Source organism: Chiloscyllium punctatum, chromosome 8 (assembly GCF_047496795.1).
Source record: "Chiloscyllium punctatum isolate Juve2018m chromosome 8, sChiPun1.3, whole genome shotgun sequence".
Classification (NCBI taxonomy): domain Eukaryota; kingdom Metazoa; phylum Chordata; class Chondrichthyes; order Orectolobiformes; family Hemiscylliidae; genus Chiloscyllium; species Chiloscyllium punctatum.
The window spans coordinates 83,841,868-83,867,037 of record NC_092746.1 but is presented as its reverse complement, the minus strand read 5'-3'; the positions used below and the strand labels follow the sequence as shown (position 1 = coordinate 83,867,037).

The 25,170-nt window shown below is 40.6% G+C and overlaps 1 protein-coding gene across 1 annotated transcript in view; it reads right to left on the bottom strand.

The window, feature by feature from the left end:
- Positions 1 to 25,170, bottom strand: part of armc3 (armadillo repeat containing 3) — a 194,467-nt gene that overhangs the window by 133,886 nt on the left and 35,411 nt on the right. Inside the window, exons 4-7 of the mRNA XM_072575964.1 lie at positions 18,586 to 18,711; positions 12,435 to 12,503; positions 10,393 to 10,568; positions 3,917 to 4,111 (exon numbers count right to left, since the gene is read on the bottom strand). Of these exons, the coding sequence (XP_072432065.1) occupies positions 3,917 to 4,111; positions 10,393 to 10,568; positions 12,435 to 12,503; positions 18,586 to 18,711 (566 nt within the window). The remainder of the gene's footprint in view (positions 1 to 3,916; positions 4,112 to 10,392; positions 10,569 to 12,434; positions 12,504 to 18,585; positions 18,712 to 25,170) is intronic.

Genomic DNA, 25,170 nt, shown 5'->3' with positions numbered 1-25,170 from the left:
TTGGACTAGAACATTGTTATATATGAAGACATCAAAGGTCATAAACACAATTTTGTTGAGAACCAATTTATATCCCACAAGGTCAACTCTATCTTAGGGGAAGGCCATTAAGCAATAAAAACTATAGGCAATGTAATATAGCAATACAAATGGCTTCTCATATTTCAGGATGGTGCCCCTCGATGAAGAACACGAGGATAAAGGGGCACAACAAAACTGTGGAAGTGTTCACTCAATTTATAAAGAAAAACAGTCGGACAATCTTTATTGAACCATGCTTAAAAGATAGTGAAGGAAAGCTATGGATTCCTGATCTAATCTTGCGTAAGGATGATCCAGAGGTATTAGTGGGTGTCACCATACAATTTGAGAATGAAAACGACTCTTTGGAACTAGCATGGGAGGAGAAGATACAGAAGTATCAACACTTAAAGAAGGAGATACTGGACCTAACTAAAGGCGCCATCGTATCCTTTTATGGCTTTGTGATAGGAGCAAGGGGCAAATGGTACAATGAGAATAATGAATTGATAGAGACTTTAGCAATTAAATATTATAAGACATTTGCCCAAGAAACAACAAGTCTTACAACTTCTCTAACATTGGAATTACTTTGTATTTTTATGAACCCTTAACGGACTTCTTATACGTTCTCTAATATTTTAGTTATAAATTTTAATTGTTTTAGATATATTTTAATAAGTTTAAATTGTTTTAATAATTTTAATATTTTAAATTTAATTTTAGTAATAAAGGTTAGAATTTTAGATCGCAATTAAGGTGGAGGGTAATTGGGTGATAAATAAATTTTTCACTAAACATAACAGATGATGAGATTAAGAGGTGACTAATCTGTTGGTTTTATGACCCTTGCTCAATCCTTGCTTGGTGAAAGCTAAACAAAGATAGGAACCATCCCTTTAACATCTGGCTGTGGTGAAGCTATATAGGGGTGTTCTTCTGTGTTGACAAGTGAAGATAATAAAACTAGAAACAGACATGACCCATTTGATAGATGGTGAGTGTTCAATATAGTCCAGTGAGAGTTCAGGGTCAGTAGGTTCTTCTAACAGTGAAGGGCAAGTGCAGCTAGTCCAGGAAACCCTTGATGTCAAGGGATATTGAGAGGTTGAAAAAGGAAAAAAAAAGGCTCCTATGTTAGATGCATAGCATTAAAACACGGAAGGCCCTTCAGAAATAGAGACAGTCAGATTGTTGGTTTGCTCACTGAGCTGGTGGGTTTGTTTTCAGACGTTTTGTCATCACACCAGGTAACATCAGTGAGCCTCCAGCAAAGTGTTGGGGTTGTATCACGCTTGTCTTGGTTTGTTGTGGTGTGAGATATCATTTCTGGTTCTGTTTCTGAGAGGTTGTTAAAGAGTTGGGCTATTCAGGACCAAAAGGGCAATCTGAGAGTGGAGTCAAAGGACATGGGTGAGATCATAAATGAATATTTCTCATCAGTATTCAAAGGATTCAAAGGACATTATAGTTGGAGATTTCATTTGGAGTGGTGAAGTTCTAAAGCATGTTAAGACTAATAACGAGGAAGTATTGGATGTTTTAACAGGCATAACCGTGCATAAATTCGCCGAGCCTGATGAGATGTATCCCAGCCTTCTATGAAAAGCAAGGAAAGAGATTGCTGAGACCAAGTAGAGATCGTTAATGTTCCGCTGGCCATAGGTGAAGTGCCAGATGACTGGAGGATATCAAATGTGGTTCATTTGTTCAAGAAGGGCAGCAGGGATCGGCTGAGGTATGATTGGGGTTTACAATATAATGTGAGGCATAGATACGTTAGATCACGAGAATGTTTTCCCCATGGCAGACATGTCTAACAAAAGAAGGCATAAACTGAATTTGAGGAATAAATGGTTTAGAAGGCATCAGAGAAAAAATGTTTTTGCCCAGATGGTGGGAGAAATATGGAATGCGTTGCCTGACAGGGCGACGGAGTCTGGTACTTTAGCAACATTCAATAAACCTCTAGATGAGTACTTAAAATACCAGAGCATGGTAGACTATTGGAAAAGTGCAGTAGGTGGGAGTACTATAGCTTGGTGTTTGTTGGTTGGCACAGACATGGTGAGCTGATGGGCATGTTTCTATGCTGTAGGACTCTATATAGTGGACAGAAATCATAGGTGCTTACCAGTCATGCAAGTTAACCAGCAAAACAGTAAGAATAGAGGACTATTAAGGATTTCGTTTTGAAGACCAACCAACCATGGTGAAATGTCAGGCAAGATCAGCCATATATAGAAGAAATCAAATGGTTTCCCTTAGGATTACATTGGCAGACTCAAATTGACTTTGTTAAAACTAAAAACTAATAAAAAGCAGTAAGATTGGTGACAGTTATAGCAATAACTTTAGAGGTTTGCTCAATTTATTTGAAGCAGAAAAACTTTAAAGAACTTTTTCTTTTAAACAGATTAAATGGATTAATCCATAATACAGCAACCAGTAATACTTCTGGAGAAATGGTATTGAATGCCTAATATAATTATTATGTTCAATGATTTCAGGTGATCCATAATTTTATTTCTGTCTGTTTATTAACACTATTCAGAAGGTTGAGTTATAAAGAAAGGCTGGAGAGGCTGGGACATTTTTCACTGGAGCGTAGGGGGTTGAGAGGTGACCTTATGGACATTTACAAAATCATGAGAGGTATACATAGGGCTAATGGTAGGTGTCTTTTCACTGGGTTGGGGGATTTCAAGACAAGGAGGCATCTTTTTAAGATGAAAGGATAGAGATTTTAAAAAGGCATAGGGGCAATTTTTCTATTGCACAGAGGGTGGTTCACGTGTGGAATGAACTTCCTGAGAAAGTGGTGGATATGCACACAATTACAATGCTTAAAAGACATTTGGACAAGTACATGAACAGGAAAGGTTTGGAAGTATATGGACCATGAGTAGACAACTGGGACTGGTTTAGTTTGGGATTATGTTCGGCATGGATTGATTGGACCGAAGATTCTGTTTCCGTGCTGTATGACTTGGTGACTCTATGATGTATAAGCAATAACAGACATTACAATTTCCCAGCAATATTCACGCTGAAGAAATCACTGGCAATTTCTGCGAGGGACCCTTTGATCTGCTCGATATTTCACCCAACAGCAAGAAATGGGTTGCAGTGATTTAATGCATCAGGGCTCTTTCCTCCTTGTGTGGACAAATACCCTGTATTGATCGCACAAGATACAAATATTCTAAAATCATCTTTCACTGCTCTTAATATACACTATCTGTACAATTACTGATTTATACACATACAACAGAGTTCAGGATTTGATTCCATTGTTTTCAAAGAAAGAAAGTTAAGCTAGCATACTTAAAATACACCTCGCATTGCTAAATGACTTTCAAATGTGGTGTTAAAATAGCACTCCTGTTTTCAACAGTGGCAAGTGAATCAAAATTAACATATTGCTTTATGTGAGTGGGAGAAAGAAAACTTTTTGGAAAATAATTTTGAATCATTTGTAATTGTTAATTCTGTGTAAGACATACATAGGACATATAATCATTAATTGTATAGGACACATATTGATACCACATGACAAAGTATATGGATTTCAAATGGCATTTAATATTGTATTAAAAATAGAAATTACTGGAGAAATTCAGCAACTCTGACAGCATCTCTGAAGAGAAAGCAGAGTTTTGGGTCTAGTGACCTTTCTTCAAAATATTGCAAATATTACTGTACTTTGTTCAATTTGGTAATACCTACTAAATGACTTGCTTTGAACAAGAAAGAACTGAGACTACTGTTTTACCCCTCACTTACAACATCCACAGTTCTTTCAGTTTTACTCATTAATAAATCATGTGGTTAATAGTTGGATCAAACACTGAACACATTAATGAAAACACAATTTGCTGTATGATTTCATTACCGGTGAATCAAGAACCTGCAGAAGGCTTTCATGACCTTCATTCTGAAACAGTGTCTTTCTGCTCCCTGCATCATTGGAGATGGTTATTAAGGTTTGCAGCGCCAATTGTTGAATGACAGGATATTCAGAGTTTAGTAGGTTCAGCACAGGAAATATTCCATTCATTTTATTAAGGGCGACACGACACATATAATCCTAGAAAACATATTAAAGAGGAAAATTATCTCCATAACTTTATTATTGAACATAAGTTCTTTTTATAAATCTGTTAATTTACTTCTGCTAAACTCTAATGATCTCTATTGTGTAATTCTTCATACCATGAGACCATAAGACTTGGAGTAAAAGAATGTCATTCATATCATCGTCTGCTCTGCCATTCAATGAGATTATGGTTGATCTAATGGTCCTCAACTCCAATTTCCTGCCTTTCCCTCACATGCCTGGATTCTCTTACTAACTAAAAATCTGATCTTTGACATCCCCCTGTGGCAAACAATTTCACAGATTCACTACCTTCTAATCTTCTAGAGAAGAAATTCCCCTTCAGCTCTGTCTTCACTGGTATATTGTTCTGTGGTCCTAGACTCTCCCACAAGGGGAACCCTCTCCACATCTATCTGGTCAGGCTCTTAAGATTTTATATGTATTAATAAGGTCACCTCTCATTCTTCTAAACTCCAACAAATATAGGCCTAATCCACTCAACCCCTCCTCATAAGAAAATCTCTGTATATTTAGGATCAACCGAGGTGAACCTTCTCTGGATGGCCTTCAATGCCATTACGTTTTTCCTTAGATAAGGAGACCAGAACTGTTCATGGTATTCTAGTTGTGGTTTGACTAGTCCTTCAAACAGTGTTGAGAAGTTGAAGGCATGTACTGTTCCATTAAGAGAAAGAGAATGCTGTTCTGAACTGAGAGATTACAAGCACTTGTGTATACGACTATATGGCAGTCCCAGAGTGTGCTGGAAAGTTGAAAATATATAACATTTGGCTAAGTTTCGGTTGCTGTTTTGACAATGATTCGAATTTAGCCAATCATTTAAATTATGCCCCAGGATACTAAAACCCAATTGCATTTGAATTTATTGTTTTGCCATCATTGAACCAATGAGACAATCCGGTGTTAGAAGAAATAAGAATACAGACATTTTGAAAACTGGTCAGATAACAACTGTTGTAGAGAGAGAAACTGCTGGAGAGCTAATCGCCCATCTAACATCATGCTCTCAAAGAAATTAGAAAACATTCTCTATCAAAGGTACCTTTTCATATGAAGCATGCTTGCAGTAAAAAGAAAGAACATAACTCAAGGAGATCAGCAGTCAGAAGAGTGAAGACACAGAAGACGACAGAGATGGTATGGTTTTGAGATTAAACTAATGTAATTTTAATAAGTGCCTTATTAGAACAGCATATTTTTGTACAGTAGGAGTCAAATAATAAGCAGTTAAGAGAAAGGGGGGCTTAGATTCATGAATAGTTTTTGTTTAATGTTCATTTTTAGAGTTAGAAAATAAATTGATGTTATTTTCTTTACATAGTGGAATTTAGGAGTTCTCTGTCACACATATTTTAACAGATTATGAGGCGAGGTGAGCATTTCTGGATGTTTGGTTTAATTAACAGATGGGTTCGCCTCCATGTCATAACAATAGTTTGAGCAAGACTTCCTTATTTTTATATTCCATTTCCTTTGAAATAATGTCCAACATTTCATTTCCCTACTACCCAGTAAACTTGTATGCCAGCTTTTTGTAAGTTACGCATGAGGATAAGTTACCAAATCCCTCTATGCTGTCTTTCGCGATTGAAGTAAAATTCAGATTTTCTATTCTTCCTGCCAATGTGGATAACCTCATATTGTGTAGGATTATATTCCATCTGCCAAGTTTTTGCTCACCCACTTAGCCTGTCTATATCCCTCTGTACATTCTGTCATTCTCGCTACTTGCCTTGCCATTTATTTTGGTGACACCCACAAATTTGAGGATAGTGCATTCACTTCCCTTGTCCAAATCATTAACATATCTGGAAATAATTATGGACCACCAGCGCTGTTCCCTGTGGCACACCACTAGTTAAAGTTGTCATCCTAAAATTGCTTCTAGTAACTTTCTGTTTTTTATTAGCTAGCTAATCCTCTATCCATGCAGTGAGGGTTGGTTAGCTCAGTTGTCTAGACAGCTGGTTTGCCATGCAGAGTAACACCAATAATGTGTGTTCAAACTTGCACTGGCTACAGGTTACATGACGGTCCACCTTCTCAACCTTGCCTGAGGTCTGAGGGCTCTTAGGTTAAACTCACCACTGGTCATCACTCTCTCATGACAAAACCGCCCAATGGTCGCTTGGGACCAAGATGACTTTGTTTTTTTAACTTTACCTATCCATGCTAATTTACTATTTTTAGACCATTACTAGCTGTGGGTCCACTAAATCTTGGTAGACATTTCCCTTAGTATGCAACCCTAGGGAGTCATCAGCCTTTAGTCTCGTTAGTTTCCTGAGTAACTTTTCTCTGGTGATAGTTGTTGCGTTTATTTCCTACTCACATCATTTCTTCCACCTTTGAACCTGTTTCTTTCTTTTTATAAAAGATGTTTTGTATAATTTGTCCTTTCCTGTGCCACACTGAGTACCATTATCCACACAGCTATCCTGCAATGTTGTCATATCCTTCCCACCTACTCCCTCCAATTAGTTTAATACCCTTTCAACAAGTTTAGTTATTTGATTTGCCCCAGGATGGATCAAGTGAAGCCCATCCCACCAGAATAGCTTCCTTTTACCTCGTGCAGGTGACAGTGACCCATAAACTGAAATTCATTCCTCCCACATGAATCTTTATGCCACAAATTTAACTCCCTTAATTATTTCCCCTATGTCAGTTTGTTCATTGTCCTAGTGGTAATCTTGACATTATTATTTTGGAGATTGCGCATTTAAAATTAGTTCCTAACTGTTCAAATTCTTTCATCAGAACCTCTTTTATCATCTTATCAATGTTACTGAAATCAATGCAGATATTGGCAACTCCCACTCCAAGTTCTTCTTCACCCTGAAGCAGATGTTATTGACCCTGATACTGGGCAGGCAACACAGCCTTCAAGACAAATGCTCATAATTACACAAAAGAACATCAATCCTCCTAACTTTGCCGTCTCTAACACTGCTATTATCTCACCACACTTCAATAGCTCCCTGTATGATGGTGCAGTGGTCAGTCTGCTCATCCATCTTGCAGTTCCTGCTCTCATCCACACAGATTGCAAGAGCTACATTACATTAGACAATAGCAAAGGCTGCATCTACTTGAAAACTAAGTCATCAGTCCCTTGAACCGCCTCACTTGCAGTCATATGGTTCTGTCATTGGTCACAGACCAAGTCTGAATTACCTAATCCAAGGAATGTGACAAGTTCCAGGTCCAAAGTATCTGGGTAACCTACCTCCTCCCTGAGGTGGCTGCATGTGTGCAGCTCAGATTCCAGTTCTCAGCTTGGATCCAAATTTACTTGAGCTGCAAACACTTGCCACAGAAAGGTTCACTCTGGATTAAATTGGTGTTCAGCAGCTCCCAGCTACAGCAACAGCACATTACCTGTCCTGCCATCTCCACAGTACTTTATTTATTAAATAATCTCTTTTGTATCACTGTTCTGGACACTTGAAGACTCCCCTGCCATTTACACTTCATTGTATTTTTTAAAAATTTACAACCACGTTTTTACCTTCCAAGTATTCAACATTCATACATTCTTTTTTATCCTTTCACACCACATTAATATTTCTGGAAAGGGCAGCATTTGTTATTTATAAACTGAGTGACTTTCTAGATCAATCCAGAGAGCAGTTAAGAGTCAAGCATGCTGCTTTAGGACTTGAGGCGCATGAAGACCACATCAGATAATTTCTCTCCCTAAGAGACACTGATAGAGATTGGCAAAAGAAGGAATAGCAAAATGAGGAAAAAACCTTTTTAAGCAGCAAATGGTTGCAGAAATGCATTGCATTAATGTGCTGAGAAGGCTGTTTCAATTGTGACATTCAAAGTAATGGGATCATTACATGAAAAGATAAGATTGCATGGAGTTGTAGGGAATTCACGAGCATGGATAGAGGACTGGTTAACTAGTAGAAAGCAAAGAATTGGGGAAAAGTGGGTGCTTCTCTGGTTGGAACTCAATGGTGAGCGGGGTGCTGCAGGGGTCAGTGTTGGGCCTGCAATTGCTCATAACATATATAAATGATTTGGATGAGGAGACCAAGTGTAACGTATCCAAGTTTGCTGATGAGACTAAACTGAATGGAAAGGCAAATAGTGCAGAGGATGTGGAGGGTCTGCAGAGAGATTTCAATAGGTTAAGGGAGAGGGCAAGAAGCTGGCACATGGAGTACAATGTTGGCAAATGTGAGATTATCCTCTTTGGAAGTAAAAATAAGTCAGTATTATTTAAATGATGAAAGATTGCAGCATGCTGTTGTGCAGAGGGACTTGGGAGTGCTCACACATGAATTGCAAAAAGTTGATTTACAGGTACAAAAGGTAATAAGGAAGGCAAGCGGAATATTGGATTTCATTGTTAGAGGGATTGAATTTAAGAGCAGAGAAGCTCTGTTACAATTGTACAAGGTGTTGGTGAGGCTGCACCTAAAGTAGTGTGTGCCGTTCTGGTCTCCTTACTTGAGGAAAGATAGGAGAAAGTGAGGACTGCAGATACTGGAGATCAGAGCTGAAAATGTGTTGCTGGAAAAGCGCAGCAGGTCAGGCAGCAGCCAAGAAGCAGGAGAATCGACGTTTCGGGCATGAGCCCTTCTTCGGAAGGAAGCCCTTCTTCTTGAGGAAGGATATACTGGCTTTGAAAGTGGTGCAGAGGAGGTTCACCAGATCGATTCTGGAGACGAGAGGGTTACCCAATGAGGAGAGGTTGAGCTGCCTGGACTGTACTCACTAGAATTTAGAAGAATGAGGGGAGGATCTTATAGAAACATGTAAAATAAGAACAGGCAAGCTGTTTCCACTGGTGGGTGAGACTAGGACTAGGGGACATGGCCTCAAGATCATGGGAAGTAGATTTAGGACAGAGGTGAGGAGGAATTGCTTTTGCTAGAGAGTAGTGAATCTATCGAATTCTCTGCCCAAAGAAACAGTAGAGGCAGCTTTATTAAATATATTCAAGACACAGTTGGATGGATTTTTGCATGGTAGAGGAATTAAGGGTTATGGGTGTAATGCAGGTAGGAGCTGAGACAATGGAAAGATCAGCCATGATCTTAATGAATAGCAGAGCAGGCTCGACGTGGCCTATTCCTGCTTCTATTACTATGAAACTATGAGGTGTGGAAAACAGGAAAAAGGACAGACCATTCAGCCTTTAGAGCATGTTCTGCCATTCAATATGTTCACAGCTGACATCTAACTCGGTATCCTGTTCCTGCCTTCTCCTCATTCCCTTTGATCACTTTAGACTCAAGATCCACACCTAACTCCTTCTTGAAAACATTCAATATTTTGGCCTCAATCACATTCTGTGGCAGAGAATTTCACAGGCTCACCACTCTCTGGGTGAAGACATTTCTCTTCATCTCAGTCCGAAATGACCATCCTTAAACTGTGACTGCTGGTTCTGTATTCCCCATTCATCAGAAACATCCTTCCTGCATTTACCCTGTTAGAATTTATAGGTTCCTATGAGAATCCCGCTCCTGATTCTTCTAAATTCGAGTAAGTATGTTCTTAACTGATCCAATTTCACATCATACCTCAGTCCTTCCAACCACAACCGTCCCACCGCACAACAGTTTGCCTCCTATACAACTGGTGAAAGCAGGAAAAGGTCTGTCATTGGTTAGTTAAATAGCTCAATTGGGCTTTGGGGGTGGGAGGGAGGTTTTTCTACCTGCCCTATAACTGGTAAAACACAAAACTGAGGTTGCTGGAAATCAGAAACAAAAACAGAAATTGTTGGGAAAACTCAGCAGGTCTGGCAGCACCTGTGGAGAGAAAGCAGAGTTGATGTTTTCAGACTAGTGACCCTTCTTCAGAACATCATTCTTCATTAACTCTGCTTTCTCTCCACAGATAATGTCAGCCCTGCAGAGCTTTCCCAGCAATTTCAGTTATTGTCAATGCCATACTTTGTTGTTTCATGGCCCCACTTTCCCTATCTCCTAGGCCAGTCCCAGAGGACTATAAACTGAATAAATATGGATTGGCTTGGTTTAGAATTTGATTTGAAATCAATGCTATGGAAGGTATATTTGATAAATAGATCAATCATGATCTCATTGAATGGTAAAGTACACTTGATGGCTGAATGCTCTATTTCTGCTCCAATGTTTTAATAAAAATATCATAATAGCAATCTCCATGAATTCTAAACTTTTTAAATGGTTTCACATATTGGTTATATTTGTTGAATTAATACAACACTAAGTCAACCATAATTGAAGAAAAATAATTCTTACCTTAACTAAATTTGAAATACACTCAATGGAATTCTTTTGAACATCAGGGTCAGGGCTTGAAAGAAGTTGAATAAGTGGTCCCAGCCCACCTTTCTCATAAATTTCCACTTTACTAGTGAAATCAATAGACATAGAAGATAGACACAGTGTAGCAAGTTCATGGACAACAACATCATCTGCAGTGAAGGCATAAGAAAACAATAAACAAAAATAAACCAATAAAATCTCTCTTTTTTCTCTGTTACAGTTCAATATGTCACAATCACACACCTATTTTTCCAATGAATCTGCTCAGAGAGATGTGACTGCACACCCCTGGAGCAGATGGGGCTTGAACCTGAGCTTCCCAGTCTAGAAGCAGGGACACTGTGCCATGAGTGCACACGACTCACATACAACAAAAATTCAAAGATCGGAATAAAATGGATCCTATTCCTTCTTAATGGGTTCTTCTGACCTGAAATCAAAAATTAAAAGGCAGTTTAATTGCCCTCTGGCTGAGCTCAAGTGTTTAATAGAACTGTAATTATTTTCTTTTGCTTCTTACGTGACTTCATCAGAGGTGCTAGTACAATTGGGCAGCACGGTGGCACAGTGGTGAGCACTGCTGCCTCACAGTGCCTGAGACCTGGGTTCAATTCCCATCTCAGGCGACTGACCGAATGGAGTTTGCACGTTCTCCCTGTGTCTGCATGGGTTTCCTCCGGGTGCTCCGGTTTCCTCCCACAGTCCAAAGATGTGCAGGTTAGGTGAATTGGCCATGCTAAATTGCCCGTAGGGTTAGGTGAAGAGGTAAATGTAGGGGTATGGGTGGGTTGCACTTTGGCAGGTCGGTGTGAACTTGTTGGGCCGAAGGGCCTGTTTCCATATTGTAAAGGAATCTAATCTAAAAGGAGTCTAAACCTAACCACAAAACATCAGACTGATCCATACTTCATGCTACACATTAGGAAGGCCACAAATCAAGTTTTACTGCTTGGCCTATAGGCCTTTGCAATATCAAACCAAGAACTTCACCAAGCATGTAGTTTATCTCTATGCAAAACAGAGTCTTGTCAAGTGCCAAATTAAATCAAAGAGTAATTAATCTTAAATAATTGATGATTTCTTTAAATATTGTTCGTGGGTTGGTTTTGGTGGGTGGTCCCTCATTCTGCTTAAACTACGTTCAGCCAATTTAATACAAGTCTTAGTAAAAGTGCCTTTATTCCAAGGATGGTACACAATTGGACAAATATATGCTGTGTAACATATATTTCAAAATACTACAGGCATGGTATAAGAAATATTAGGGAGTTCAACATAAACCTAAACAGTAAATTGACATGTTAAAGGTTGAGGAGGACAAGTATTCATCATCATTGATTTTTTCTCATCATCTTGTATGCCATTCCAGTCTACACAACATAACCAATTGGAAGGAGAGACTGCTTAAGGGATCCATATCCACAAAATATTGTACTGTAAAACATGCAACACGAGGACAATAATGGTAAACATTTGACTGTAACTCAATTTAAAGCATTAAAAAGTGATAAGATAAGCCATACAAGACTGAGATGAGGAGAACCCTCTTCATTTAAAGAGTGGCGAAATTCTCTTCCAATCAGGCTGAGGCCAAGTCACTCAATATATTTAAGAAAGAAATAAATGGATAGATTTTGAGACACTAAAAATGTGAAGAGATATGTGTAGAGAACAGGGATATGACATTGAGGTAGAGGATTGGCCATGATCATACTGAGTGGCACAGCAGGCTCCATTTATCAAATGGATGACTCCTACTCCTTTGTTTATGTTTCGATGGGTGGACCAGAAGCTAATTTAAATTAGTTTGTAGTCAAAACAGTTTGTTATGATTCTGTAACAGAAGTCATCTAAATTAAAATTTTGTTGAGGTCAAACATTTTGTTGGCACAGCAAAAGGTTATGAAAAATAAGCAATAATCTGGGCAGAATGATGTTCCGTTTTTCACTGAATTTGTTTCTCAGATTCAAGACATCTATGGATTCCTCATAATAAAAGTAAGATTTAGAGTTACCATCTGGAGCTAGGCATGCAATAATGGATGGTAGAAAATCCAACTGCCTCATTGATTTTCGAACTTCACCTGAAAAAAATAAAAACATCAGCAGGAAGGAAATAAATGAATAGCTATAAATATTTTTAGTCACTTTACCAAAGCAGAACAGTTGCAACCAAAGACTATTTTGTTCAAAAACACTATAAGTAATTACTCAAAAAGACAGTAGCATTTTAATATGGAGCAGTGTGTGTATGTTTTAGTCTTGGATTAAAGTAGCCAAAGACACAAAAGTGTTTGGAAAACTGCTCCAACAAGCTGATTACCAATCCAGGTATCTTCAGCATGTCGTGTGCTCCCCAGACCAGAAATATAAATGTGTTAACTGTTCCATGAAAGCATTACTTCAATGCATAATTGTATTTAATAAAGCTTCCACAGTTTTATGCTCATTATTCAATAGCTCTTGAACCCAAGGTTTGCATACAGCAGCAATTTCTGGGTCTCATTGTATCAGGAAAACATTTCAATAAACCAGTGTTCTTATCTGCCACTGGAAAAGATTTGTTCAAAATAATTATGGCATAATATTTGTTTCTAAACTTTGCAGAAATTCAAATTCAGATTAGATTTGGATGTGTGCCACCTTATTTTTCTTACTTTGGGCCTCAGACAATGCACAACAGCAACACACAGCTGTTAAGAGATTTACAGGTGATGAGTAGAGCAGGAAGCAGAAGAGTCAAGGTTAGAGGTACTACCTATGTAACTGGGTTTTTTTTAGATTAGAATCCTTATAGGAAACAGGCCCTATGGCCCAACAAGTCCACACCAACTCTCCGAAGAGTAACCCACCCAGACCCATTCCCCTACCCTATAGTGTTAGGTGCATTAGTCAGAGGTAAATATAGGGTCAGGGAATGGGTCTGGGTGGGTTACTCTTCAGAGGGTTGGTGTGGACTTGTTGGGCCAAATGGCCTGTTTTCATACTGTAGGGAATCTAATCTATATTTAGCCCCTGACTAATGCACCTAACACTATGTGCAATTTAGCATGGCCAATTCACCGAACCTGCACATCTTTGAATTGTGGGAGGAAACCAGAGCACCCTGAGGAAACCCACGCAGACACGGGGAGACTGTGCAAACTCCACACAGATAGTCGCCCGAGGTGGGAATTGAATCCGGGTCCTTGGTGCTTTGAGGCAGCAGTGCTAACCACTGAGCCAACATGCCGCCACCGTTTACAAGCAGAGGTTCGACTTCAAAAAAAGAGGAGTATTTCCAGAGGCTCAAGTACTTGGTTTAGGTGGTGAAAGACATTTGCAGCCTCTAGAAGACATCCTCCCTTTTGGACCTACTGGCCATTCAAGACCAGTGGCTGTGCAAGTGTCCACAGTCCTCTAATGACATTCAAGAAGTTTGCTAACATCTGAGTCAAAACAGCCTGTTTAGTTAGCACCCCATAGACTAGCTTAAATATTCATTACCTCTAACACTGATACCTAGTGCCAGTATTTTCAGTTCTTGTTATCCGCAAGAAATAGGGGCAAAGATTTCCTGTGGTTAAAAAAAAGGCAGCTACCACTTCTATGTGCCACAAAGGACCAAGCCATGTTTACTGAGGCAGACTGGATGAGACGATAGTGAAAGATAAAAGATGGTGTTGGGAACAGACTTTGCAAGTACACAAATGCATGGGTAGCAAATCAACAAACAACTAGTACTGCGTGTATGCACCGTCCACAAGATAGCCTGCAAAAAACTCACCAAGACTCCTTTGACAGTACCTTCTAAATTTGTGACCTCTCCTGTTCAGAAAGTCAGGGTTAGCAAACAAAAGGGAACATCAACAGCTCTGAATGCTCCTTTAAATCACACATCATACATCCTTTCTAATAGGGCTGGGGACTTAAGAATCAGGAGGAGTTGTCCACAATTCAGCCCTCCGAGTCCGTTCCACCATTCAATAGGATAGTGGCTGATCTCATCCTGGCCTCAGCTCCACATTCCTGCCCATTCTCCATCACCCTTCAAGCCATTACGAATTTAAAAATCTATCTTTTCCTTAAATTAACTCAATATCCCAGCAACCACTGCACTCCGGTGTAGTGAATTCCACAGATTCATGATTCTTTGAAAGAAGTAATTTCTCCTTATTCTATTTTAAATCTGCTATCCCTTATCCTAAAACAATGAGCTCTCATTCTAAATTGCCCAAAATAAGAAAACCTTCTATGCTTACATGGTCAATCCCATTCAGCATCTTATGAAACTTATTTTGATATTTTGAAAGAAATTTGAAGGTGATAGCTGAGGCGATTATAGAGGCATTGGTGGTGATCTTTCAGGAATCACTGGAGTCAGAGAGAGTCACCAAGGGGCTGGAAAATGGTTAATGTAACATCCCTGTTTAAGAAGGGAGACAGGTAGAAAACAGGAGACTACAGACAGTTAACCTGAACTTGGTCATTGTTGGTATGTTTGCAAATGACACAAAGGTAGAGGGACAGGTAGTGTTGAGGAGGCAGGGAGGCTGTAGAATGACTTGGACAGGCTAGAAGAGTAGGCAAAGAAGTGGCAGATGGAATATGATGTGGGAAAGTGTGAGGTTATGCACTTTGGTAGGAAAAAGAGAGAGATAGACTATTTTCCAATCGGTGAAGGGCCTTGGAAATCTAAAGCACAAAGGAATTTGGGAGTCCTAGTTCAGAATTCTTTTAAAATTAACAGGCAGGTTCATTAGGCAGTTAGGAAGGCATTGTAATGTTAGCAATCATTTCAAGAGGGCGAGAATACAAGAGCAGAGATGTACTGCTGAGGCTGTACAAGGCTCTGGTTAGACCGCATTTGGAACATAATGAGCAGTTTTAGACCCAGTGTCTAAGGAAGGATGTGCTAGCATTGGAGGGAGCCCACAAGAATGATTCTGGGTTGAAGAGATTGTCATATGAGGAATGGTTGAAGACTCGAGGTTTTTACTTGACAGAGTTTAGAATGATAAGGATGAGGGGGGATCTGATTGATGTGACTTGATTTAATTTATAATTGTCATGTGCAGTGAAAAGCTTTGTTTAGCATGCAGTACAGGCAGATCACACAATACAAGGTGCATATGGGTAATAGAACAGAGCAAGGAATACAATTTTATAGCTACAGAGATGGTGCACAAACAGTGAGGTCAATATTTAATTTGAAATTTGAGAGGTCCATTCAGAAGTCTAATACCAGCAGGGAAGAAAATGTTCTTGAACCTATTGGTACACGTGCTTAAGATTTTGTACCTTCTGCCTGATGGAAGAAGTTGGAAGACATTGTAATGGGGTCTTTAATTAAGTTGGCTGCCTTTCCAAAATAGCAAGTAGTACAGATGGAGTCAATGGATGGAAAGTTGGCTTGCATGATAGACTGGGCTGTGTTCACAACTCTCTGTTGTTTCTTACTGTCCATGGTAGAGCAGTTGCCATACCAGGCTGGGATCCTTTCCGGATTGAAAGTGATAGAATACTGAGAGGCACAGATAAAGTAGTCAGGGAGAAGATGTTTCCAGCAGTAGGAGAAACTAGGACATAAGAGCACACCCTCAGAGTGAAGGGATGACCTTTTAAAACTGAAATGAGGAGGAATTTATTCAGCCAGAAGATGGTTAATCTATGGAACTTATTGCCACAGAGCGCTGTGTAGGCCAAGTCAATGAGAGTATGTAAGACAGAGAGAGACAGATTCTTGATAGGCAAGGAATCAAGGATGTAGGGAGAAGGCAGGAGAACGGGATTGAGAAACATATCAGCCATGACTGATTAGCGGATCAGATTTGATAGGTCAAATGACTTAATTCTGCTCCTATATCTTATCATCCTCTCATTCTTGTACAATCTAAAGCATGTGGGCCTAAACTTCTCAATCTCTCTTCCTAAGACAAAGCCCTCATGAATCAATCTATTGAATATCCTCTGGATTGCCTCCAGTGCAGTTACATCCCTCAAGAAATGGAACCAAAACTGCATGCAATATTCCAGGAGCACCTCACTAATGCCTTATGCAGTTACAGCAATATTTCCCTGCTTTTATACTCTATTCCTTTTACAATAAGTGCCAAAATTCCATTTGCTTTACTTATTACCTGCTGTGCCTGCATACTAGTTCTTTGCAATTCATGCACAAGGGCACCCAGAATTCTGTAATTTCTCTCTATTTAGATAATAAGTTGCCTTTCCATTCCTCTGACTAAAATGGATAACCTAACACTTATTCACATTCAACTTGATCTACCAAATACTGATTGACCCATTCACCTAACCTGTCCATATCATTGCAATTTATGGTCCCTCCTGTTTTAGTGTCGTTTGCAAATTTGGTTGTAGCACTTTCTATCCCCCAGCTAAGTAATTAATGTAGATTGTAAACAGCTTGGGCCCTGTGGTAACATACTAATTACATCTTGCCACTTCCTTTAACACCATAGGATACAAGCCATCAGGCACTTGGCTTTCTTCAATCACAAAAGTTTTCTCCTTGCTTTTTCCCTAGTAATGATTATTGTTCTAAGTTCCTCCCTTTCTATTAACACTGCATTATCTGTTATTGTTAGTTTGGTACTGGTATTCTCCACTGTGAAAACCAATGCAAAATACTTTGTGACTCATTTTTATGTTCCCCACTATTAACTCTCTAGTCTCATCCTCCAAGAGATCAACATTCACTTTAGTTATCGGTTCCCTTGTAGATACTTAGAGAAGCTTTTGCTATCCGTTTTTATACTTTGTGTTTGCTTTCTTTCATAATTTACCTTTGCAATTGTTACTCCCTAAAATTTCCCAATCTTCCAGCCTGCCGTTGGCCTTAGTTTTTGTCTTGATAGAGTCAGAGTCATACAGCACGGAAACAGACCCATTGGTCCAACCTATCCATGCCAACTATAGTCCCAAAACTAAACCTGCCTGCGCTTCGTCCACAACCACCTAAACATTGCTTATTCACATACTTATCTAAATGTCTTTTAGATATTCCAACTGTACCTGCATCCACCATTTTCCTCTGTAAGTTCATTCCATACACATATCTGTATGTAAAAGAGTTGTACATCGTGTCTTTTCTCAAACTTTCTCCGATCTCCTTAAAAATATGCCCCAATAATGAAATCCCCCACCCTAAGAAAAGATATCTACCATTCAACTTTTCCATACCCATCATAATTTTATAAACCTCTTTCAGGTCACCCCTCAACCTTCAATGGTTTAGTGAAAAGAAGTCCCAGCCTATCCAGCCTCTTCTTACAAATAAATAAAACCTTCCATTCCTGACAACACTCTGGTAATTTTTTTCTGAATCCTCTCCACCTTAATAATATCCTTCCTATAACAGAGCAACCAGAACTGGACACTGTAGTCCAGAAGAGGCCTCACCAATGTCCTGTACAACCTAAATATAATTTCTCAACTCCTTTATTCAAACATATATTATTTTTAACTTCCTTACTTCACCATGCATGTTTTTTCTCTGTCTTACAATCTTTCTGCTTTTTTGGAATATATTTTAGTTTGGAGTAATTGACAGAGCACAATGTACTGCAACAGTTCAAGAAAGCAGCCCTCCATCACCTATCAAGGACATTAAGGAATGCACAAAAATGTTGATTTTTCCAAAAGTGCTTAAATTCCAAAACAAAATTTTTGAAAAAAGTCACAATGGGCAAAACATGCTGGATATGTGTTCTATTTCTTCTTCTTAGGCAATCCCTTCAGATTGAGGATGACTTGATTCACTCCGGTCCGATGGGTTCGAAGATCTCTGAAGTAAATCTGAAACACAATCTGAACCTTTCACATGTGGGACAGGTGGTGATTGAAGGGTCTGGGACACAAGTTGTCTTAGTTTTCTGCTTTGTTTCTTCTAAATTTCAACAATGCCATCAATAACCATGACAAAATTAAGATTAATCATTATCTACAATCAGTCTTTCCTTGAATGCAAAATCTACTGGTTATCTGTCAGTCTTTCTCCTACAATATTTGGAATTTCAAACCAGGCATGGCATCAGCTATTTCTTGATTTATTTTGTATGCTGTTTATTATTTCTTTCAATTTTAGTTACATGTTGCACTAAGTGATTTGGTTATTTTGCTCTTTTTCTCCCCCCAAGGCCATTAGATCCAGTCACAGATACTTACTATTGGTTGCCATCACTCCAAATCCCATTGTAGCATACATATGAATTTGTTTGTCATCATGGGATATTAGTTTAGCCAACTTTGGAACAGCTCCGAGGGCCAGGAGAGCCATTTTGTTTTCATCACCTAAAACAAAACAACAGTTATCTGATCATAGATTCATAGAGTCATAGAGATGCACAGCATGGAAACAGACCCTTCGGTCCAACCCATCCATACCAACCCAATCTGGTCCCACCTGCCAGCAGCTGGCCCATATCCCTCCAAACTCTTCCTATTCATATACCCATCCAAATGCCTTTTAAATGTTGTAATTGTACCAGCCTCCACCACTTCCTCTGGCAGCTCATTCCATACACGTACCGCGCTCTGCGTGAAATAGTTGCCCCTTAGGTCTCTTTTATATCACTCCCCTCTCATCCTAAACCTATGCCCTCAAGTTCTGAACTCCCCGACCCAGGGAAAAGACTTTGTCCATTTACCCTATCCATGCCCCTCATAATTTTGTAAACCCCTATAAGGTCACCCCTCAGCCTTTGGCGCTCCAGGGAAAACAGCCCCAGCTTGTTCAGCCTCTCCCTATAGCTCAAGTCCTCCAACTCTGGCAACATCCTTGTAGATCTTTTCTGAACCCTTTCAAGTTTCACAATATCTTTCCAATAGGAACGAGACCAGAATTGCACGCAATATTCCAAAAGTGGCCTAACCAATGTCCTGTACAGCCGCAACATGACCTCCCAACTCCTGTACTCAATACTCTGACCAATAAAAGAAAGCATTCCAAACACCTTCTTCACTATCCTATCTACCTGCGACTCCACTTTCAAGGAGCTATGAACCTGCACTCCAAGGTCTCTTTTTTCAGCAACACTCACCTCGCATTTATCTGAATTAAACTCCATCTGCCACTTCTCAGTCCATTGGCCCATCTGGTCAAGATCCTGTTGTAATCTGAGGTAACCCTCTTCTGCTGTCTACTACACCTCCAATTTGGTGTCATCTGCAAACTTACTAACTGTACCTCTTATGCTCGCATCCAAATCACTTATGTAAATGACAAAAAGTAGAGGACCCAGCACCGATCCTTGTTGCACTCTACTGGTCACAGGCCTCCAGTCTGGAAAACAACCCTCCACCACCACTCTCTGCCATCTACCTTTGAGCCATATTTAACTCGGACTATTTGAGTTTTGAAGGACATTGAGAAAATGATTTATTGTAAGTTCTGTAGATACCTAGATTTTTAAACTTTGGACTACTTCGTTTTAACAAGACTCTGGTTGTAAATTTCATCACTGAGTTGGTAGATTTATTCTCAGACGTTTCATCACCATGCTAGGTAACATCATCAGTGAACCTCCGATGAAGCGATGGCATTCTGTCCCACTCGCTATTTGTGTATTTTGGTCTGTTGTGGTGGGTGACATCACCTTTGATTCTTTTTCTGAGAGGTTGGTAAATAGGGTCCAAATCGATATGTTTGTTAATGGAGTTCCAGTTTGAATGCTAAGCCTCAAGGAATCCCTGTGCATGTCTTTGTTTAGCCAGACCCAGGATGGATATATTGTCCCAGTCGAACTGGTGTCTGTCTTCTTCTGTGTACATGGATACCATTGAAAGTTAGTCTTGTCTTCTGGTGATTAGTTCGTGCTTATGTATCCTGGAGGCTAGTTTCCTGCCAGTTTGTCCAATGTAATGTTTGTTTCAGTCCTTGCAGGGTATTTTGTATATGATGTTCATTCTGCTGGTTGTTGGTTTGGGTTCCTTGAAATTCATCAGGAGCTGTTTCAGTGTGGTGGTTGGTTTGTGGGCTATCATGATGCCCAGGAGCCAAAGTAGTCTGGTCATCATCTCTGAGATGTCTTTAGTGTATGGCAGGGTGGCTACAGTCTCTGGGCGTGTTGAGAGTTCTTGTTTAGGTCAGTTGTGTAGGATTCGGAGGACTGCGCTTATCAGGTACCCGTTGTTCCTGAATATGTTGTATAGGTGTTTTTCCTTGGCTTCTCGTAGTTCTTGGGTGCTGCAGTGTGTTGTGGCTCATTTAAATAATGTCCTGATGCAGCTCCATTTGTGGGTGTGGGGATGATTGCTCCTGTAGTTGAGTATCTGGTAGGTGTGTGTGGGGCTTTCCTATACACATCGTCTGCAGCTCTCCACTGACTTTTCATTCTACTGTGACGTCTAGGAAAGGGAGTCTGTTGTTCTCTTACTCTTCGGTGAACTTTATACCAGTAAGGATGTTGTTTATGTGTCTGTGGGTATCTTCTAATTTGTTGTGTTTTGTGATTACAAAGGTGTCATCCACATAGAGGACCCAAAGCTTGGACTGGATCGTGGGAAGAGAGTCTATAGGAAAGCCAGACCAAACCCCCTCAAAACATTTCAAGAAGGTAGTCCAGTTGTTTTAAGCAGGTGTATAGGGGGTATTCCAGGAGTGATGCAGCCGGCCCAACCATTCAGTTTTAAACAAAGCAGGAATTATTTACAGATTACTGAATGAAACACAAACAAAACAGAACCGAATTTAGAACAGCTTAACCTATTTCAAAACCGAATCGACTCAATCGCAATTTAATGATGCTAGCCCAAATACCTGCAACATCTTTAATACACCCCTTGGTAAAAAAGGTAAATTCATACACAGGTTCTTACAGGAGAGAGGTTGTAGAGAAAGGGAGGATCAACATGGAGCTGTTTCGTTGGGTCCCCAGCTAAAACTTGACCAGCAGCTTTGAACAGACTATTTGCTAAAACCTGAGCTGGGAGAACTGACCACTCCCCTTTCATTGTTTTCAAAAAAAACTTAAAAGTTTTTTGCCTGAGGCAATATTTATTAGCCATAATCAAATGGCTAATTCCAGCCAAAATCAGAACCTCTGCCGTTTACAACCCCTTTTGAAAACAACCCAAGGGCAACAGAACCTTGTTAAAAGAGTGACATTGACACACTGCACCTCACCCCCCTTTCAAAAAAGAACAATCAATATTGAAAGATGGCTTCATTTATAAACCCTTAATCTTAAATTGTTAGTATATTATAACACAAATACAGTACATTGACTACAACCATGCACTACTGCATTCTATTTCAGTCTGTTTACTCCTGCCACCAAATGCCTCCATTTCTCATCCAAGTCTCAACAAAGCGTCAGCAATCAGTTTTTTTTGTCCTGCCACAGGGACAGGGGAAGGTGGCTGAGAGTGCGATAGGTAGATGGAGATGGGGATGAAGGTGGTAGAATCATAGAGATATACAGCACGGAAACAGACCCTTTGGTCCAACCCGTCCATGCCGACCAGATATCCCAACCCAATCTAGTTCCACCTGCCAGCACCCGGCCCATATCCCTCCAAACCCTTCCTATTCATATACCCATCCAGATGCCTTTTAAATGTTGTAATTGTACCAGCCTCCACCACTTCCTCTGGCAGCTCATTCCATACACGTACCACCCTCTGCATGAAAAAGTTGCCCCTTACGTCTCTTTTATATCTTTCCCCTCTCACCCTAAACCTATGCCCTCTAGTTCATGACTCACCCACCCCAGGGAAAAGACCTTGTCTATTTACCCTATTCATTGCTCTCATGATTTTATAAACCTCTATAAGGCCATCCCTCAGCCTCTGATGCTCCAGGGAAAACAGCCCTATCCTTTTCAACCTCGACCTATAGCTCAAATCCTCAACCTTGACATCATCCTTGTAAATCTTTTCTGAACCCTCTCAAGTTTCACAACATCTTTCCAATAGGAAGGAGACCAGAATTGCACGAAATATTCCAACAGTGGCCTAACCAATGTCCTGTACAGCCACAACATGACCTCCCAACTCCTGTACTCAATACTACGGCCAATAAAGGAAAGCATACCAAATGCCTTCCTCACTATCCTAGCTACTTTTAAGGAGCTATGAACCTGCACTCCAAGGTCTCTTTGTTCAACAACACTCTCTAGGACCTTACCATTAAGTGTATAAGTCCTGCTAAGATTTGCTTTCCCAAAATGCAGCACCTCGCATTTATCTGAATAAAACTCCATCTGCCACTTCTCAGCCCATTGGCCCATCTGATCAAGATCCCATTGAAAATCTGAGGTAACCTTCTTCACTGTCCACTACACCTCCAATTATGAGGTCATCTGCAAACTTACTAACTGTATCTCTTATACTCGCATCCAAATCATGTTTATAAATAATGAAAAGTAGAGGCCCAGCACCGATCCTTGGGGCACTCCACTGGTTACGGGCTTCAGTCTTAAAAACAACCCTCCACCACCACCCTCTGTCTTCTACCTTTGAGCCAGTCCTGTGTCCAAATGGCTAGTTCTCCCTGTATTCCATGAGATCTAACCTTGCTCACCAGTCTCCCAAGGGGAACCTTGTCGAACGCCTTACTGAAGTCCATATAGATCACATCTATTGCTCTGCCCTCATCAATTCTCTTTGTTAGTTCTTCAAAAAACTCAATCAAACTTGTGAGACATGACTTCCCATGCAAAAAGCCATGTTGACTATCTTTAATCAGTCTTTGCCTTTCCAAATATATGTGCATCCTATCCCTCAGGAATCCCTCCAACAACTTGCCCATCACCGACATCAGGCTCACTGGTCTATAGTTCCCTGGCTTGTCTTTACCACCCTTCTTAAACAGTGGCACCCACATTTGCCAACCTCCAGTCTTCCAGCACCTCACCTGTGACTATCGATGATACAAATATCTCAGCAAGAGGCCCAGCAATCACTTCCTTAGCTTCCCACAGAGTTCAAGACTTCACCTGATTAGGTCTTGGAGATTTATCCAATTTTATGTGGTTCAAGTCATCCAGCACTTCTTCCTCTGTAATATGGACATTTTTCAAGATGTCAACATCCATTTCCCTACATTCTATATCTTCCATGTCCTCTTCCACTATAAATACTGAAGCAAAATACTCATTTAGTATCTCCCCCATTTCCTGAGGCTCCACACAAAGGCCGCCTTGCTGATCTCCCTACTTACCTTTTTGTCCTTAATGTATTTGTAAAAATCCTTTGGATTCTCCTCAACTCTATTTGCCAAAGGTATCTCTTGTCCCCTTTTTGCCCTCCTGATTTCTCTCTTAAGTACACTCCTACTGCCTTTATACTCTTCTAAGGATTCACTCGAACTATCCTGTCTATACCTTACATGTGCTTCCTTCTTAACTAAACCCTCAATTTCTTTAGTCATCCAGCATTCCCTATACCTACCAGCCTTTCCTTTTACCCTAACAGGAATATACTTTCTCTGGATTCTCATTATCTCACTTCTGAAGGCTTCCCATTTTCCAGCTGTTCCTTTACATGTGAACATCTGCCCCCCAATCAGCTTTTGAAAGTTTTTGTCTAATACCATCAAAATTGGCCTTTCTCCAATGTAGAACTTCAACTTTCAGATCTGGTCTAAATAGGTTAGAGAGGAGGGTTGAGTGGATAGGTGGGAAGGAAGATGGACAGGTAGGACAGGTCATCAGGGCAGTGCCAAGTTGGAAGATTGGAACTGGGATAACGTGGGGGGAAGTGGAAATGAGGAAATTGGTGAAATCCAGATTGTTGCCGTGGTGTTGAAAGGGTTCCAACGCAGAAAATGATGTTTTTTTCCTCCTGGTGTTGGGTGTTAGGTATTGGCGATGGAGGAGGCCCAGGACCTGCATGTCCATGGCGGAGTGGGAGGGGGAGTTGAAGTGTTCAGCCATGGGGGTGTGGGTTGGTTGGTGTGGGTGTCCTGGAGATGTTCTCTGAAGCGCTGTGCAAGGAGGCATCCTGTCTCCCCAAGGAGACAGCATCGGGAGCAATGGATACAGTAAATGATGTGTGAAAGTGCAGGTAAACCTTTGATGAATGTGGAAGGCTGTTTTGAGGCCTTGGATGGAAGTTTGGGTACAGGTTTTGCAATTCCTGCAGTGACAGGGGAAGGTGCCAGGAAGGAAGGGTGGGTCGGTGGGGGGGACGTGGACCTGACGAAGGAGTTGGCCTTTATGGAAAGTGGATTGGGGTGTGGAGGGGAATACATCTCTGGTGGTGGGGTCCATTTGTAGGTGGCAGAAATGACAGAGGATGATGCAATGTATACAGAGATTGGAGGGGTGGAAACTGAGGAACAGGGGTGTTCTGTCCTTGTTGCGGTTGGAGGGATGGATTCCAAGGGCAGAGATGCACTGGAGGGCATCATCAACCATGTCGGTGGGGGGGGGGGGGGGGGGGGAGGGGGGGGGGCGGAGTTACGGTCTTTAAAGAAGGAGGCCATCTGGTGTGCTCTGTGGTGGAACTGGTCCTCCTGACAGCAGATGCAGCAGAAGATTTGGGAATAAGGGATCTCATTTTTACAGGAGGTAGGATGGGAGGTGGTGTTGTCCAGGTAGCTGTGGGAGTCAGTGGGTTTGTAGAAGATGTCAGTGTTAAGGTGGTCACCACTGATGGAGGTGGAGAGGACCAGGAAGGGAAGGGAGGTGTCTGAGGTCCAGGTGAACTTAAAGTCAGGATGGAATGTGCTGGTGAAGTTGATGAACAGTTTATGATCTGGCACTTCCTCCTTAACCAACCTCCAACCAGGTTGTACATTCTGATGCA